Consider the following 19,003-nt stretch of genomic DNA (forward strand, 5'->3'; position numbering starts at 1 on the left):
AGATTAAATCTTCTTAATTTAAAGATTGGCATTTAAATTGCGCCACAAATCGAGTAAATTACATGACAAACAAGTAAGGAATTCACAAGTTTGGTAAGAAAGAAAAATATCCATCAATGCCATCAACTAAAATGAGTTAATTCGGGTCAAAGTGTTAAACTGTAAGAAGGCACTATTTGAAAGAAAACTGAGGGAAAAGTGTCCGAAACCGAATAAATTTGTGATAATAATAGAGGGGGAGGAGTGACCGGGGCCTTGTTGTCAACATTAACAAAAAAAAAGGCGGTCGGCACAAAGAACATCCCATACCTGAATAATTTTTACGGCGATTAAACCGATGCCATACGCAAAATGTGCCGAGTAAACGAAAATAATGAGAAATAATCGAGTTTCACCGTGGGAATATTCCCTTATCACCATGTGGGACGACGCCATTTCAAGGCTCGTTCGAGCCTTGTGTGTATTGACAAATAAGCGGAAATCCCGCCGAAAAATCGGTCGGGGCTCCCGCGTTTGTTCGGGATTCTGTTCTATATTACCTCGGGCCGCTTCTCAACAGGGTTTTTCGACGCGATTCACATTTAAAACCACCAAATTCGACTGAAAAACTCTTACGGGATAACCATACCTGAATATTTTCTGTCCCCGCAACGCACTTTTGACAGAACTGACACGGGTCACGTGACTGGACCGCGACAAGATGGCGGCGCACCCGCCGAATTCAAAAACTGACAGTTAAATTCACTTTCCTTCAGTGGGGTATCCATGTTTCTCTTAGCATTTTTGTAAAATGTATTTAGCATTATAAAGAATTATCTAATAAATATTTTAAAAATCGTTTAATGTGCTTTTGTTCAAACAAAACGAGCTTCCGGTTTTACAGGAAACGATTTTATCGAGCGCCATTTGACATTTGAAATATTCGGGAGTGTGTAATGCTACTACATAGAGTTAGACTAAGAGCGCAACAAAGTCAGATTTTAAGATTAAGTATACAACTGTATATGCGATAGATGCATGTAATAAATTAATATGTTCCTTTTTTTTAATTCAGTTTCACTTTAACTGAGTGCGCTTAAAAAAAATACACTTCTACGGAACTATAAATAAGTGCCGTAGCTCCTTTGACTGAGAGCAAAACAAAACACTGCCTGTGTAAAACTTAGGTTAAGTTTCCATTGGGGTTAAGTCACAATTACAAAAATCCCAATTATTAAAGAAAACCCCAATTATTAAAATTTAAATAAAAAAACAAAAATAAGCCATGAGTCTATCGAGTGCAATATTTAAAATACAACGCGTAAGCCCCAAAATCTCTCTTAAGAACATTTGAAACATACTCCATATTTCGATTAAAAAAATCCAACTAATTAATTTTTTTCTAGATTAAATCGTTCATACAACCAGCCAGGTTGATATCGATGAGTCCGATTTGTGAAAAAAACCAGGCAGGTAGATACAGAATCACCCCAAGAAGAAATTTACCATTGACCTACGAAATGGCCAATCCGCCACATCAGATTGCCCACAGGAAGTCCTGGAACTCTTGGAACACATGTAAGTTTTATTGTCCGACAATAAGACAAATATTGAAATATTCACAAATTATTTAGTAGGTAATATAACGAATTTAGTAATGTAAAGTTATAAACTGGGTTTTTGCAAGGTAAATCTACCAATTTCACTGAAGGATTTTGGCTTTTCTATATAGATTATATATATTTTTAATGGCATTGGCATAATATAAGAATTTGTAGCATAAAAGATTTCTTGTTTAGTTTGTTCTTTTCATTTATTCTTGTGCAGTTACACTATGTTAAGAGTAATAAGACATAACAATTTTTTTGTCAGCAACATTTAGTTTTCGAATAACAAAGTTGCGAGTAGCAAGATTAATGCAAGTAAAAGTAAATGATCACTGTAATGTGACCAACTTATGAAATCAATAATAATTTCCAGAAATTTATTGGAGCTGTTTTATTACCACCATGAATATTTACGACCATATCAGATTTATTAGTCAAGTCAAGTCAAGTCAAAATATACTTTATTTGCCAAGTTTACAAACTTATGCTAAAAGCTTCCTAATCCTAGAATTTATAATACAAGTATTTATTGGTTATACAGGACAAAAACAGAATACAGAATCGATTTTGATTGTACATAGAAGCATATTTTATATAAACAAAGACAAAACCAAATAATTTTAAATATTAAAATGAATCCTTAAAATACTCTTCAATGCTGTAGTAAGCCTTTGGTAAGATTAATTTCTTTAGTTCTCTCCTAAACTTTTTAAGGTTTGTAATAGTCCTAATCAAAAAAGGAACATGATTAAATATTCTCGTAAGTGAGGAGGTGGGGATTGGAAGAGATAAGTTGCCCACTTGACGAGTATTATGACTGGTACAGGATGGTGGACTTACGGACTTATGTATGAGTGTTGCAGTTTCCAATATAAAGAGTGAGAAAACTGTTAAAATTCTTTCAGCTACAAAAAGAGGTTTGCAAGAGACTCTCAGACCAACACCACACAGATACCTTAATGATTTTTTCTGAATAGTAAAAATTATGTTAATGCGAATACTACACAGCATTTACTCAGATTTAATAGAAGCAACAATCAAGCACCTGCTTAATGCATATTGCTGCCTAATGCTGAAATAGGTCGCCAATCAAATTGTCCAGAGAATATGTGTACAAATTTTCAAAATTGTATTTGGTCAATTTTTTGAGTTATGGACACTTTCCCAAATTTTATGAAAAAAAAAAATGTTTTTTTTTAAAAATATTTTTTTTCTCAAAATCTTGTGCAAACTTTGAAAAACGCTGAAATAGGTGTCTAACCAAATTGTCCAGAGAATATGTGTACAAATTTTCAAAATTGTATTTGGTCAATTTTCTGAGTTATGGACACTTTCCCAAATTTTATGAAAAAAAAAATGTTTTTTTCCAAAAATATTTTTTTTCTCAAAATCTTGTGCAAATTTTGAAAAACGCTGAAATAGGTGTCCAACCAAATTGTCCAGAGAATATGTGTACAAATTTTCAAAATTGTATTTGGTCAATTTTTTGAGTTATGGACACTTTCCCAAATTTTATGAAAAAAATAATGCTTTTTTCCAAAAATATTTTTTTCTCAAAATCTTGTACAAATTTTGAAAAACGCTGAAATAGGTGTCCAACCAAATTATCCAGAGAATATGTGTACAAATTTTCAAAATTGTATTTGGTCAATTTTCTGAGTTATGGACACTTTTCCAAATTTTATGAAAAAAAAAATGCTTTTTTCCAAAAATATTTTATTTCTCAAAATCTTGTACAAATTTTGAAAAACGCTGAAATAGGTGTCCAACCAAATTGTCCAGAGAATATGTGTACAAATTTTCAAAACTGTATTTGGTCAATTTTTTGAGTTATGGACACTTTCCCAAATTTTATGAAAAAAAAAAAATGCTTTTTTCCAAAAATATTTTTTTTCTCAAAATCTTGTGCAAATTTTGAAAAACGCTGAAATAGGTGTCCAACCAAATTGTCCAGAGAATATGTGTACGAATTTTCAAAACTGTATTTGGTCAATTTTTTGAGTTATGGACACTTTCTCAAATTTTATTTAAAAAAAAATGCTTTTTTCCAAAAATATATTTTTTTTCAAAATCTTGTGCAAATTTTGAAGAACGCTGAAATAGGTGTCCAACCAAATTGTCCAGAGAATATGTGTACGAATTTTCAAAACTGTATTTGGTCAATTTTTTGAGTTATGGGCACTTTCTCAAATTTTATGGAAAAAAAAAAATTTTTTCCAAAAATTTTTTTTTTTTCAAAATCTTGTACAAACTTTGAGAAACGCTGAAATAGGTCTCCAACCAAATTGTCCAGAGAATATGTGTACGAATTTTCAAAACTGTATTTGGTCAATTTTTTGAGTTATGGAGACTTTCTCAAATTTTATTAAAAAAAAAATGCTTTTTTCCAAAAATATTTTTTTTCTCAAAATCTTGTACAAATTTTGAAAAACGCTGAAATAGGTGTCCAACCAAATTGTCCAGATAATATGTGTACAAATTTTCAAAATTGTATTTGGTCAATTTTTTGAGTTATGGACACTTTCTCAAATTTTATGAAAAAAAAATGCTTTTTTTCAAAAATATTTTTTTTCTCAAAATCTTGTACAAATTTTGAAAAACGCTGAAATAGGTGTCCAACCAAATTGTCCAGATAATATGTGTACAAATTTTCAAAATTGTATTTGGTCAATTTTTTGAGTTATGGACACTTTCCCAAATTTTATGAAAAAAAAATGGTTTTTTTTCAAAAATATTTTTTTTCTCCAAATCTTGTGCAAACTTTGAAAAACGCTGATATAGGTGTCGAACCAAATTGTCCATATATGTGTACGAATTTTCCAAATTGTATTTGGTCAATTTTTTGAGTTATGGATACTTTCCCAAATTTTATGAAAAAAAAAATGCTTTCTTCCAAAAATATTTTTTTTTTAAAATCTTGTACAAATTTTGAAAAACGCTGAAATAGGTGTCCAACCAAATTGTCCAGAGAATATGTGTACAAATTTTCAAAATTGTATTTGGTCAATTTTTTGAGTTATGGACACTTTCCCAAATTTTATGAAAAAAAAATGGTTTTTTTTCAAAAATATTTTTTTTCTCCAAATCTTGTGCAAACTTTGAAAAACGCTGATATAGGTGTCGAACCAAATTGTCCATATATGTGTACGAATTTTCCAAATTGTATTTGGTCAATTTTTTGAGTTATGGATACTTTCCCAAATTTTATGAAAAAAAAAATGCTTTCTTCCAAAAATATTTTTTTTTCAAAATCTTGTACAAATTTTGAAAAACGCTGATATAGGTGTCGAACCAAATTGTCCATATATGTGTACGAATTTTCCAAATTGTATTTGGTCAATTTTTTGAGTTATGGACACTGTCCCAAATTTTATGAAAAAAAAAATGCTTTTTTCCAAAAATATTTTTTTTCTCAAAATTTTGTGCAAATTTTAAAAAATGCTGAAATAGGTGTCCAACCAAATTGTCCAGAGAATATGTGTACAAATTTTCAAAATTGTATTTGGTCAATTTTTTGAGTTATGGACACTTTCTCAAATTTTATGAAAAAAAAATGCTTTTTTTCAAAAATATTTTTTTTCTCAAAATCTTGTACAAATTTTGAAAAACGCTGAAATAGGTGTCCAACCAAATTGTCCAGAGAATATGTGTACAAATTTTCAAAATTGTATTTGGTCAATTTTTTGAGTTATGGACACTTTCCCAAATTTTATGAAAAAAAAATGCTTTTTTTCAAAAATATTTTTTTTCTCAAAATCTTGTACAAATTTTGAAAAACGCTGAAATAGGTGTCCAACCAAATTGTCCAGATAATATGTGTACAAATTTTCAAAACTGTATTTGGTCAATTTTTTGAGTTATGGACACTTTCCCAAATTTTATGAAAAAAAAAATGCTTTTTTCCAAAAATATTTTTTTTCTCAAGATCTTGTGCAAATTTTGAAAAACGCTGAAATAGGTGTCCAACCAAATTGTCCAGATAATATGTGTACAAATTTTCAAAACTGTATTTGGTCAATTTTTTGAGTTATGGACACTTTCCCAAATTTTATGAAAAAAAAAAATGCTTTTTTCCAAAAATATTTTTTTTCTCAAAATCTTGTGCAAATTTTGAAAAACGCTGAAATAGGTGTCCAACCAAATTGTCCAGAGAATATGTGTACAAATTTTCAAAATTGTATTTGGTCAATTTTTTGAGTTATGGACACTTTCTCAAATTTTATGAAAAAAAAATGCTTTTTTCCAAAAAAAATTTTTTTTTCAAAATCTTGTGCAAATTTTGAAAAACGCTGAAATAGGTGTCCAACCAAATTATCCAGAGAATATGTGTACAAATTTTCAAAATTGTATTTGGTCAATTTTTTGAGTTATGGACACTTTCCAAAATTTTATGAAAAAAAAAAATGCTTTTTTCCAAAAATATTTTTTTTTTCAAAATTTTGTGCAAATTTTGAAAAACGCTGAAATAGGTGTCCAACCAAATTGTCCAGAGAATATGTGTACAAATTTTCAAAATTGTATTTGGTCAATTTTTTGAGTTATGGACACTTTCTCAAATTTTATGAAAAAAAAAAAATGCTTTTTTCCAAAAATATTTTTTTTTCAAAATCTTGTACAAATTTTGAAAAACGCTGAAATAGGTGTCCAACCAAATTGTCCAGATAATATGTGTACAAATTTTCAAAATTGTATTTGGTCAATTTTTTGAGTTATGGACACTTTCTCAAATTTTATGAAAAAAAAATGCTTTTTTTCAAAAATATTTTTTTTCTCAAAATCTTGTACAAATTTTGAAAAACGCTGAAATAGGTGTCCAACCAAATTGTCCAGATAATATGTGTACAAATTTTCAAAATTGTATTTGGTCAATTTTTTGAGTTATGGACACTTTCCCAAATTTTATGAAAAAAAAATGTTTTTTTTTCAAAAATATTTTTTTTCTCCAAATCTTGTGCAAACTTTGAAAAACGCTGATATAGGTGTCGAACCAAATTGTCCATATATGTGTACGAATTTTCCAAATTGTATTTGGTCAATTTTTTGAGTTATGGACACTGTCCCAAATTTTATGAAAAAAAAAATGCTTTTTTCCAAAAATATTTTTTTTCTCAAAATTTTGTGCAAATTTTAAAAAATGCTGAAATAGGTGTCCAACCAAATTGTCCAGAGAATATGTGTACAAATTTTCAAAATTGTATTTGGTCAATTTTTTGAGTTATGGACACTGTCCCAAATTTTATGAAAAAAATAATGCTTTTTTCCAAAAATATTTTTTTTCTCAAAATCTTGTGCAAATTTTGAAAAACGCTGAAATAGGTGTCCAACCAAATTATCCAGAGAATATGTGTACAAATTTTCAAAATTGTATTTGGTCAATTTTCTGAGTTATGGACACTTTCCCAAATTTTATGAAAAAAAAAAATGCTTTTTTCCAAAAATATTTTTTTCTCAAAATCTTGTACAAATTTTGAAAAACGCTGAAATAGGTGTCCAACCAAATTATCCAGAGAATATGTGTACAAATTTTCAAAATTGTATTTGGTCAATTTTCTGAGTTATGGACACTTTTCCAAATTTTATGAAAAAAAAAATGCTTTTTTCCAAAAATATTTTATTTCTCAAAATCTTGTACAAATTTTGAAAAACGCTGAAATAGGTGTCCAACCAAATTGTCCAGAGAATATGTGTACAAATTTTCAAAACTGTATTTGGTCAATTTTTTGAGTTATGGACACTTTCCCAAATTTTATGAAAAAAAAAAATGCTTTTTTCCAAAAATATTTTTTTTCTCAAAATCTTGTGCAAATTTTGAAAAACGCTGAAATAGGTGTCCAACCAAATTGTCCAGAGAATATGTGTACAAATTTTCAAAATTGTATTTGGTCAATTTTTTGAGTTATGGACACTTTCTCAAATTTTATGAAAAAAAAATGCTTTTTTCCAAAAAAAATTTTTTTTTCAAAATCTTGTGCAAATTTTGAAAAACGCTGAAATAGGTGTCCAACCAAATTATCCAGAGAATATGTGTACAAATTTTCAAAATTGTATTTGGTCAATTTTTTGAGTTATGGACACTTTCCAAAATTTTATGAAAAAAAAAATGCTTTTTTCCAAAAATATTTTTTTTTTCAAAATTTTGTGCAAATTTTGAAAAACGCTGAAATAGGTGTCCAACCAAATTATTCAGTGAATATGTGTACAAATTTTCAAAAATGTATTTGGTCAATTTTTTGAGTTATGGACACTTTCCCAAATTTTATGAAAAAAAAAATGCTTTTTTCCAAAAATATTATTTTTTCTCAAAATCTTGTGCAAATTTTGAAAAACGCTGAAATAGGTGTCCAACCAAATTATCCAGAGAATATGTGTACAAATTTTCAAAATTGTATTTGGTCAATTTTTTGAGTTATGGACACCTTCCCAAGTTTTATGAAAAAAAAAAATGCTCTTTTCCAAAAATATTTTTTTTCTCAAAATGTTGTGCAAATTTTGAAAAACGCTGAAATAGGTGTCCAACCAAATTGTCCAGAGAATATGTGTACAAATTTTCAAAAATGTATTTGGTCAATTTTTTGAGTTATGGACACTTTCCCAAATTTTATGAAAAAAAAAATGCTTTTTTCCAAAAATATTTTATTTCTCAAAATCTTGTACAAATTTTGAAAAACGCTGAAATAGGTGTCCAACCAAATTGTCCAGAGAATATGTGTACAAATTTTCAAAAATGTATTTGGTCAATTTTTTGAGTTATGGACACTTTCCCAAATTTTATGAAAAAAAAAATGCTTTTTTCCAAAAATATTTTTTTTCTCAAAATCTTGTGCAAATTTTGAAAAACGCTGAAATAGGTGTCCAACCAAATTGTCCAGAGAATATGTGTACAAATTTTCAAAATTGTATTTGGTCAATTTTTTGAGTTATGGACACTTTCTCAAATTTTATGAAAAAAAAATGCTTTTTTCCAAAAAAAATTTTTTTTTCAAAATCTTGTGCAAATTTTGAAAAACGCTGAAATAGGTGTCCAACCAAATTATCCAGAGAATATGTGTACAAATTTTCAAAATTGTATTTGGTCAATTTTTTGAGTTATGGACACTTTCCAAAATTTTATGAAAAAAAAAATGCTTTTTTCCAAAAATATTTTTTTTTTCAAAATTTTGTGCAAATTTTGAAAAACGCTGAAATAGGTGTCCAACCAAATTATTCAGTGAATATGTGTACAAATTTTCAAAAATGTATTTGGTCAATTTTTTGAGTTATGGACACTTTCCCAAATTTTATGAAAAAAAAAATGCTTTTTTCCAAAAATATTATTTTTTCTCAAAATCTTGTGCAAATTTTGAAAAACGCTGAAATAGGTGTCCAACCAAATTATCCAGAGAATATGTGTACAAATTTTCAAAATTGTATTTGGTCAATTTTTTGAGTTATGGACACCTTCCCAAGTTTTATGAAAAAAAAAAATGCTCTTTTCCAAAAATATTTTTTTTCTCAAAATGTTGTGCAAATTTTGAAAAACGCTGAAATAGGTGTCCAACCAAATTGTCCAGATAATATGTGTACAAATTTTCACAATTGTATTTGGTCAATTTTTTGAGTTATGGACACTTTCCCAAATTTTATGGAAAAAAAATGCTTTTTTCCAAGAATTTTTTTTTTTTCAAAATCTTGTACAAATTTTGAAAAACGCTGAAATAGGTGTCCAACCAAATTGTCCAGAGAATATGTGTACAAATTTTCAAAATTGTATTTGGTCAATTTTTTGAGTTATGGACACTGTCCCAAATTTTATGAAAAAAATAATGCTTTTTTCCAAAAATATTTTATTTCTCAAAATCTTGTACAAATTTTGAAAAACGCTGAAATAGGTGTCCAACCAAATTATCCAGAGAATATGTGTACAAATTTTCAAAATTGTATTTGGTCAATTTTCTGAGTTATGGACACTTTCCCAAATTTTATGAAAAAAATAATGCTTTTTTCCAAAAATATTTTTTTCTCAAAATCTTGTACAAATTTTGAAAAACGCTGAAATAGGTGTCCAACCAAATTATCCAGAGAATATGTGTACAAATTTTCAAAATTGTATTTGGTCAATTTTCTGAGTTATGGACACTTTTCCAAATTTTATGAAAAAAAAAATGCTTTTTTCCAAAAATATTTTATTTCTCAAAATCTTGTACAAATTTTGAAAAACGCTGAAATAGGTGTCCAACCAAATTGTCCAGAGAATATGTGTACAAATTTTCAAAACTGTATTTGGTCAATTTTTTGAGTTATGGACACTTTCCCAAATTTTATGAAAAAAAAAATGCTTTTTTCCAAAAATATTTTTTTTCTCAAAATCTTGTGCAAATTTTGAAAAACGCTGAAATAGGTGTCCAACCAAATTGTCCAGAGAATATGTGTACAAATTTTCAAAACTGTATTTGGTCAATTTTTTGAGTTATGGACACTTTTCCAAATTTTATGAAAAAAAAAATGCTTTTTTCCAAAAATATTTTTTTTCTCAAAATCTTGTGCAAATTTTGAAAAACGCTGAAATAGGTGTCCAACCAAATTATCCAGAGAATATGTGTACAAATTTTCAAAATTGTATTTGGTCAATTTTCTGAGTTATGGACACTTTCCAAAATTTTATGAAAAAAAAAATGCTTTTTTCCAAAAATATTTTTTTTTTCAAAATTTTGTGCAAATTTTGAAAAACGCTGAAATAGGTGTCCAACCAAATTATTCAGTGAATATGTGTACAAATTTTCAAAAATGTATTTGGTCAATTTTTTGAGTTATGGACACTTTCCCAAATTTTATGAAAAAAAAAATGCTTTTTTCCAAAAATATTTTATTTCTCAAAATCTTGTACAAATTTTGAAAAACGCTGAAATAGGTGTCCAACCAAATTGTCCAGAGAATATGTGTACAAATTTTCAAAATTGTATTTGGTCAATTTTTTGAGTTATGGACACCTTCCCAAGTTTTATGAAAAAAAAAAATGCTCTTTTCCAAAAATATTTTTTTTCTCAAAATGTTGTGCAAATTTTGAAAAACGCTGAAATAGGTGTCTAACCAAATTGTCCAGAGAATATGTGTACAAATTTTCAAAAATGTATTTGGTCAATTTTTTGAGTTATGGACACTTTCCCAAATTTTATGAAAAAAAAAATGCTTTTTTCCAAAAATATTTTATTTCTCAAAATCTTGTACAAATTTTGAAAAACGCTGAAATAGGTGTCCAACCAAATTGTCCAGAGAATATGTGTACAAATTTTCAAAAATGTATTTGGTCAATTTTTTGAGTTATGGACACTTTCCCAAATTTTATGAAAAAAAAAATGCTTTTTTCCAAAAATATTTTTTTTCTCAAAATCTTGTGCAAATTTTGAAAAACGCTGAAATAGGTGTCCAACCAAATTGTCCAGAGAATATGTGTACAAATTTTCAAAATTGTATTTGGTCAATTTTTTGAGTTATGGACACTTTCTCAAATTTTATGAAAAAAAAATGCTTCCAAAAAAAATTTTTTTTTCAAAATCTTGTGCAAATTTTGAAAAACGCTGAAATAGGTGTCCAACCAAATTATCCAGAGAATATGTGTACAAATTTTCAAAATTGTATTTGGTCAATTTTCTGAGTTATGGACACTTTTCCAAATTTTATGAAAAAAAAAATGCTTTTTTCCAAAAATATTTTATTTCTCAAAATCTTGTACAAATTTTGAAAAACGCTGAAATAGGTGTCCAACCAAATTGTCCAGAGAATATGTGTACAAATTTTCAAAATTGTATTTGGTCAATTTTCTGAGTTATGGACACTTTTCCAAATTTTATGAAAAAAAAAATGCTTTTTTCCAAAAATATTTTATTTCTCAAAATCTTGTACAAATTTTGAAAAACGCTGAAATAGGTGTCCAACCAAATTGTCCAGAGAATATGTGTACAAATTTTCAAAACTGTATTTGGTCAATTTTTTGAGTTATGGACACTTTCCCAAATTTTATGAAAAAAAAAATGCTTTTTTCCAAAAATATTTTTTTTCTCAAAATCTTGTGCAAATTTTGAAAAACGCTGAAATAGGTGTCCAACCAAATTATCCAGAGAATATGTGTACAAATTTTCAAAATTGTATTTGGTCAATTTTCTGAGTTATGGACACTTTTCCAAATTTTATGAAAAAAAAAATGCTTTTTTCCAAAAATATTTTATTTCTCAAAATCTTGTACAAATTTTGAAAAACGCTGAAATAGGTGTCCAACCAAATTGTCCAGAGAATATGTGTACAAATTTTCAAAACTGTATTTGGTCAATTTTTTGAGTTATGGACACTTTCCCAAATTTTATGAAAAAAAAAATGCTTTTTTCCAAAAATATTTTTTTTCTCAAAATCTTGTGCAAATTTTGAAAAACGCTGAAATAGGTGTCCAACCAAATTGTCCAGAGAATATGTGTACAAATTTTCAAAACTGTATTTGGTCAATTTTTTGAGTTATGGACACTTTTCCAAATTTTATGAAAAAAAAAATGCTTTTTTCCAAAAATATTTTTTTTCTCAAAATCTTGTGCAAATTTTGAAAAACGCTGAAATAGGTGTCCAACCAAATTATCCAGAGAATATGTGTACAAATTTTCAAAATTGTATTTGGTCAATTTTCTGAGTTATGGACACTTTCCAAAATTTTATGAAAAAAAAAATGCTTTTTTCCAAAAATATTTTTTTTTTCAAAATTTTGTGCAAATTTTGAAAAACGCTGAAATAGGTGTCCAACCAAATTATTCAGTGAATATGTGTACAAATTTTCAAAAATGTATTTGGTCAATTTTTTGAGTTATGGACACTTTCCCAAATTTTATGAAAAAAAAAATGCTTTTTTCCAAAAATATTATTTTTTCTCAAAATCTTGTGCAAATTTTGAAAAACGCTGAAATAGGTGTCCAACCAAATTATCCAGAGAATATGTGTACAAATTTTCAAAATTGTATTTGGTCAATTTTTTGAGTTATGGACACCTTCCCAAGTTTTATGAAAAAAAAAAATGCTCTTTTCCAAAAATATTTTTTTTCTCAAAATGTTGTGCAAATTTTGAAAAACGCTGAAATAGGTGTCCAACCAAATTGTCCAGAGAATATGTGTACAAATTTTCAAAAATGTATTTGGTCAATTTTTTGAGTTATGGACACTTTCCCAAATTTTATGAAAAAAAAAATGCTTTTTTCCAAAAATATTTTATTTCTCAAAATCTTGTACAAATTTTGAAAAACGCTGAAATAGGTGTCCAACCAAATTGTCCAGAGAATATGTGTACAAATTTTCAAAAATGTATTTGGTCAATTTTTTGAGTTATGGACACTTTCCCAAATTTTATGAAAAAAAAAATGCTTTTTTCCAAAAATATTTTTTTTCTCAAAATCTTGTGCAAATTTTGAAAAACGCTGAAATAGGTGTCCAACCAAATTGTCCAGAGAATATGTGTACAAATTTTCAAAATTGTATTTGGTCAATTTTTTGAGTTATGGACACTTTCTCAAATTTTATGAAAAAAAAATGCTTTTTTCCAAAAAAAATTTTTTTTTCAAAATCTTGTGCAAATTTTGAAAAACGCTGAAATAGGTGTCCAACCAAATTATCCAGAGAATATGTGTACAAATTTTCAAAATTGTATTTGGTCAATTTTTTGAGTTATGGACACTTTCCAAAATTTTATGAAAAAAAAAATGCTTTTTTCCAAAAATATTTTTTTTTTCAAAATTTTGTGCAAATTTTGAAAAACGCTGAAATAGGTGTCCAACCAAATTATTCAGTGAATATGTGTACAAATTTTCAAAAATGTATTTGGTCAATTTTTTGAGTTATGGACACTTTCCCAAATTTTATGAAAAAAAAAATGCTTTTTTCCAAAAATATTATTTTTTCTCAAAATCTTGTGCAAATTTTGAAAAACGCTGAAATAGGTGTCCAACCAAATTATCCAGAGAATATGTGTACAAATTTTCAAAATTGTATTTGGTCAATTTTTTGAGTTATGGACACCTTCCCAAGTTTTATGAAAAAAAAAAATGCTCTTTTCCAAAAATATTTTTTTTCTCAAAATGTTGTGCAAATTTTGAAAAACGCTGAAATAGGTGTCCAACCAAATTGTCCAGATAATATGTGTACAAATTTTCACAATTGTATTTGGTCAATTTTTTGAGTTATGGACACTTTCCCAAATTTTATGGAAAAAAAATGCTTTTTTCCAAGAATTTTTTTTTTTTCAAAATCTTGTACAAATTTTGAAAAACGCTGAAATAGGTGTCCAACCAAATTGTCCAGAGAATATGTGTATGAATTTTCAAAATTGTCTTTGGTCAATTTTTTGAGTTATAGACACTTTTCCAAATTTTATGAAAAAAAAAATGCTTTTTTCCAAAAATATTTTATTTCTCAAAATCTTGTACAAATTTTGAAAAACGCTGAAATAGGTGTCCAACCAAATTGTCCAGAGAATATGTGTACAAATTTTCAAAATTGTATTTGGTCAATTTTTTGAGTTATGGACACTGTCCCAAATTTTATGAAAAAAATAATGCTTTTTTCCAAAAATATTTTTTTTCTCAAAATCTTGTGCAAATTTTGAAAAACGCTGAAATAGGTGTCCAACCAAATTATCCAGAGAATATGTGTACAAATTTTCAAAATTGTATTTGGTCAATTTTCTGAGTTATGGACACTTTCCCAAATTTTATGAAAAAAATAATGCTTTTTTCCAAAAATATTTTTTTCTCAAAATCTTGTACAAATTTTGAAAAACGCTGAAATAGGTGTCCAACCAAATTATCCAGAGAATATGTGTACAAATTTTCAAAATTGTATTTGGTCAATTTTCTGAGTTATGGACACTTTTCCAAATTTTATGAAAAAAAAAATGCTTTTTTCCAAAAATATTTTATTTCTCAAAATCTTGTACAAATTTTGAAAAACGCTGAAATAGGTGTCCAACCAAATTGTCCAGAGAATATGTGTACAAATTTTCAAAACTGTATTTGGTCAATTTTTTGAGTTATGGACACTTTCCCAAATTTTATGAAAAAAAAAAATGCTTTTTTCCAAAAATATTTTTTTTCTCAAAATCTTGTGCAAATTTTGAAAAACGCTGAAATAGGTGTCCAACCAAATTGTCCAGAGAATATGTGTATGAATTTTCAAAATTGTCTTTGGTCAATTTTTTGAGTTATAGACACTTTCCCAAATTTTATGAAAAAAAAAATGCTTTTTTCCAAAAATATTTTTTTTCTCAAAATCTTGTGCAAATTTTGAAAAACGCTGAAATAGGTGTCCAACCAAATTGTCCAGAGAATATGTGTATGAATTTTCAAAATTGTCTTTGGTCAATTTTTTGAGTTATAGACACTTTCCCAAATTTTATGAAAAAAAAAATGCTCTTTTCCAAAAATATTTTTTTTCTCAAAATGTTGTGCAAATTTTGAAAAACGCTGAAATAGGTGTCCAACCAAATTGTCCAGATAATATGTGTACAAATTTTCACAATTGTATTTGGTCAATTTTTTGAGTTATGGACACTTTCTCAAATTTTATGAAAAAAAAATGCTTTTTTCCAAAAAAAATTTTTTTTTCAAAATCTTGTGCAAATTTTGAAAAACGCTGAAATAGGTGTCGAACCAAATTGTCCATATATGTGTACGAATTTTCCAAATTGTATTTGGTCAATTTTTTGAGTTATGGATACTTTCCCAAATTTTATGAAAAAAAAAATGCTTTCTTCCAAAAATATTTTTTTTTCAAAATCTTGTACAAATTTTGAAAAACGCTGATATAGGTGTCGAACCAAATTGTCCATATATGTGTACGAATTTTCCAAATTGTATTTGGTCAATTTTTTGAGTTATGGATACTTTCCCAAATTTTATGAAAAAAAAAATGCTTTCTTCCAAAAATATTTTTTTTTCAAAATCTTGTACAAATTTTGAAAAACGCTGATATAGGTGTCGAACCAAATTGTCCATATATGTGTACGAATTTTCCAAATTGTATTTGGTCAATTTTTTGAGTTATGGACACTGTCCCAAATTTTATGAAAAAAAAAATGCTTTTTTCCAAAAATATTTTTTTTCTCAAAATTTTGTGCAAATTTTAAAAAATGCTGAAATAGGTGTCCAACCAAATTGTCCAGAGAATATGTGTACAAATTTTCAAAATTGTATTTGGTCAATTTTTTGAGTTATGGACACTTTCTCAAATTTTATGAAAAAAAAATGCTTTTTTTCAAAAATATTTTTTTTCTCAAAATCTTGTACAAATTTTGAAAAACGCTGAAATAGGTGTCCAACCAAATTGTCCAGAGAATATGTGTACAAATTTTCAAAATTGTATTTGGTCAATTTTTTGAGTTATGGACACTTTCCCAAATTTTATGAAAAAAAAATGCTTTTTTTCAAAAATATTTTTTTTCTCAAAATCTTGTACAAATTTTGAAAAACGCTGAAATAGGTGTCCAACCAAATTGTCCAGATAATATGTGTACAAATTTTCAAAACTGTATTTGGTCAATTTTTTGAGTTATGGACACTTTCCCAAATTTTATGAAAAAAAAAAATGCTTTTTTCCAAAAATATTTTTTTTCTCAAAATCTTGTGCAAATTTTGAAAAACGCTGAAATAGGTGTCCAACCAAATTGTCCAGATAATATGTGTACAAATTTTCAAAACTGTATTTGGTCAATTTTTTGAGTTATGGACACTTTCCCAAATTTTATGAAAAAAAAAAATGCTTTTTTCCAAAAATATTTTTTTTCTCAAAATCTTGTGCAAATTTTGAAAAACGCTGAAATAGGTGTCCAACCAAATTGTCCAGAGAATATGTGTACAAATTTTCAAAATTGTATTTGGTCAATTTTTTGAGTTATGGACACTTTCTCAAATTTTATGAAAAAAAAATGCTTTTTTCCAAAAAAAATTTTTTTTTCAAAATCTTGTGCAAATTTTGAAAAACGCTGAAATAGGTGTCCAACCAAATTATCCAGAGAATATGTGTACAAATTTTCAAAATTGTATTTGGTCAATTTTTTGAGTTATGGACACTTTCCAAAATTTTATGAAAAAAAAAATGCTTTTTTCCAAAAATATTTTTTTTTTCAAAATTTTGTGCAAATTTTGAAAAACGCTGAAATAGGTGTCCAACCAAATTGTCCAGAGAATATGTGTACAAATTTTCAAAATTGTATTTGGTCAATTTTTTGAGTTATGGACACTTTCTCAAATTTTATGAAAAAAAAAAAATGCTTTTTTCCAAAAATATTTTTTTTTCAAAATCTTGTACAAATTTTGAAAAACGCTGAAATAGGTGTCCAACCAAATTGTCCAGATAATATGTGTACAAATTTTCAAAATTGTATTTGGTCAATTTTTTGAGTTATGGACACTTTCTCAAATTTTATGAAAAAAAAATGCTTTTTTTCAAAAATATTTTTTTTCTCAAAATCTTGTACAAATTTTGAAAAACGCTGAAATAGGTGTCCAACCAAATTGTCCAGATAATATGTGTACAAATTTTCAAAATTGTATTTGGTCAATTTTTTGAGTTATGGACACTTTCCCAAATTTTATGAAAAAAAAATGGTTTTTTTTCAAAAATATTTTTTTTCTCCAAATCTTGTGCAAACTTTGAAAAACGCTGATATAGGTGTCGAACCAAATTGTCCATATATGTGTACGAATTTTCCAAATTGTATTTGGTCAATTTTTTGAGTTATGGACACTGTCCCAAATTTTATGAAAAAAAAAATGCTTTTTTCCAAAAATATTTTTTTTCTCAAAATTTTGTGCAAATTTTAAAAAATGCTGAAATAGGTGTCCAACCAAATTGTCCAGAGAATATGTGTACAAATTTTCAAAATTGTATTTGGTCAATTTTTTGAGTTATGGACACTGTCCCAAATTTTATGAAAAAAATAATGCTTTTTTCCAAAAATATTTTTTTTCTCAAAATCTTGTGCAAATTTTGAAAAACGCTGAAATAGGTGTCCAACCAAATTATCCAGAGAATATGTGTACAAATTTTCAAAATTGTATTTGGTCAATTTTCTGAGTTATGGACACTTTCCCAAATTTTATGAAAAAAAAAAATGCTTTTTTCCAAAAATATTTTTTTCTCAAAATCTTGTACAAATTTTGAAAAACGCTGAAATAGGTGTCCAACCAAATTATCCAGAGAATATGTGTACAAATTTTCAAAATTGTATTTGGTCAATTTTCTGAGTTATGGACACTTTTCCAAATTTTATGAAAAAAAAAATGCTTTTTTCCAAAAATATTTTATTTCTCAAAATCTTGTACAAATTTTGAAAAACGCTGAAATAGGTGTCCAACCAAATTGTCCAGAGAATATGTGTACAAATTTTCAAAACTGTATTTGGTCAATTTTTTGAGTTATGGACACTTTCCCAAATTTTATGAAAAAAAAAAATGCTTTTTTCCAAAAATATTTTTTTTCTCAAAATCTTGTGCAAATTTTGAAAAACGCTGAAATAGGTGTCCAACCAAATTGTCCAGAGAATATGTGTACAAATTTTCAAAATTGTATTTGGTCAATTTTTTGAGTTATGGACACTTTCTCAAATTTTATGAAAAAAAAATGCTTTTTTCCAAAAAAAATTTTTTTTTCAAAATCTTGTGCAAATTTTGAAAAACGCTGAAATAGGTGTCCAACCAAATTATCCAGAGAATATGTGTACAAATTTTCAAAATTGTATTTGGTCAATTTTTTGAGTTATGGACACTTTCCAAAATTTTATGAAAAAAAAAATGCTTTTTTCCAAAAATATTTTTTTTTTCAAAATTTTGTGCAAATTTTGAAAAACGCTGAAATAGGTGTCCAACCAAATTATTCAGTGAATATGTGTACAAATTTTCAAAAATGTATTTGGTCAATTTTTTGAGTTATGGACACTTTCCCAAATTTTATGAAAAAAAAAATGCTTTTTTCCAAAAATATTTTTTTTCTCAAAATCTTGTGCAAATTTTGAAAAACGCTGAAATAGGTGTCCAACCAAATTGTCCAGAGAATATGTGTACAAATTTTCAAAATTGTATTTGGTCAATTTTTTGAGTTATGGACACTTTCTCAAATTTTATGAAAAAAAAATGCTTTTTTCCAAAAAAAATTTTTTTTTCAAAATCTTGTGCAAATTTTGAAAAACGCTGAAATAGGTGTCCAACCAAATTATCCAGAGAATATGTGTACAAATTTTCAAAATTGTATTTGGTCAATTTTTTGAGTTATGGACACTTTCCAAAATTTTATGAAAAAAAAAATGCTTTTTTCCAAAAATATTTTTTTTTTTCAAAATTTTGTGCAAATTTTGAAAAACGCTGAAATAGGTGTCCAACCAAATTATTCAGTGAATATGTGTACAAATTTTCAAAAAT

At 27.0% G+C, this 19,003-nt stretch overlaps 2 protein-coding genes across 5 annotated transcripts in view; one reads left to right on the top strand and one right to left on the bottom strand.

The window, feature by feature from the left end:
- The window catches only part of LOC126738262 (protein lingerer), a 66,490-nt gene extending 65,712 nt beyond the window's left edge, over positions 1-778 (bottom strand). For 2 of the 4 annotated variants that reach the window (XM_050443504.1, XM_050443501.1), the window contains exon 1: positions 629-777. The gene's annotated coding sequence lies outside the window, so the exon portion shown is untranslated. Of the gene's footprint in view, positions 1-539 lie in introns of all 4 variants that reach the window. The other 2 variants (XM_050443503.1, XM_050443502.1) reach the window with 2 other exon arrangements.
- A 358-nt stretch (positions 779-1,136) lies between these two features.
- The window catches only part of LOC126738278 (28S ribosomal protein S24, mitochondrial), a 32,123-nt gene continuing 14,256 nt past the window's right edge, over positions 1,137-19,003 (top strand). The window contains exons 1-2 of the mRNA XM_050443525.1: positions 1,137-1,300; positions 1,386-1,557. Of these exons, the coding sequence (XP_050299482.1) occupies positions 1,265-1,300; positions 1,386-1,557 (208 nt within the window). The 5' untranslated portion in view covers positions 1,137-1,264. The remainder of the gene's footprint in view (positions 1,301-1,385; positions 1,558-19,003) is intronic.

Source organism: Anthonomus grandis, chromosome 7 (genome assembly GCF_022605725.1).
Source record: "Anthonomus grandis grandis chromosome 7, icAntGran1.3, whole genome shotgun sequence".
Taxonomy (NCBI): Eukaryota; Metazoa; Arthropoda; class Insecta; order Coleoptera; family Curculionidae; genus Anthonomus; species Anthonomus grandis.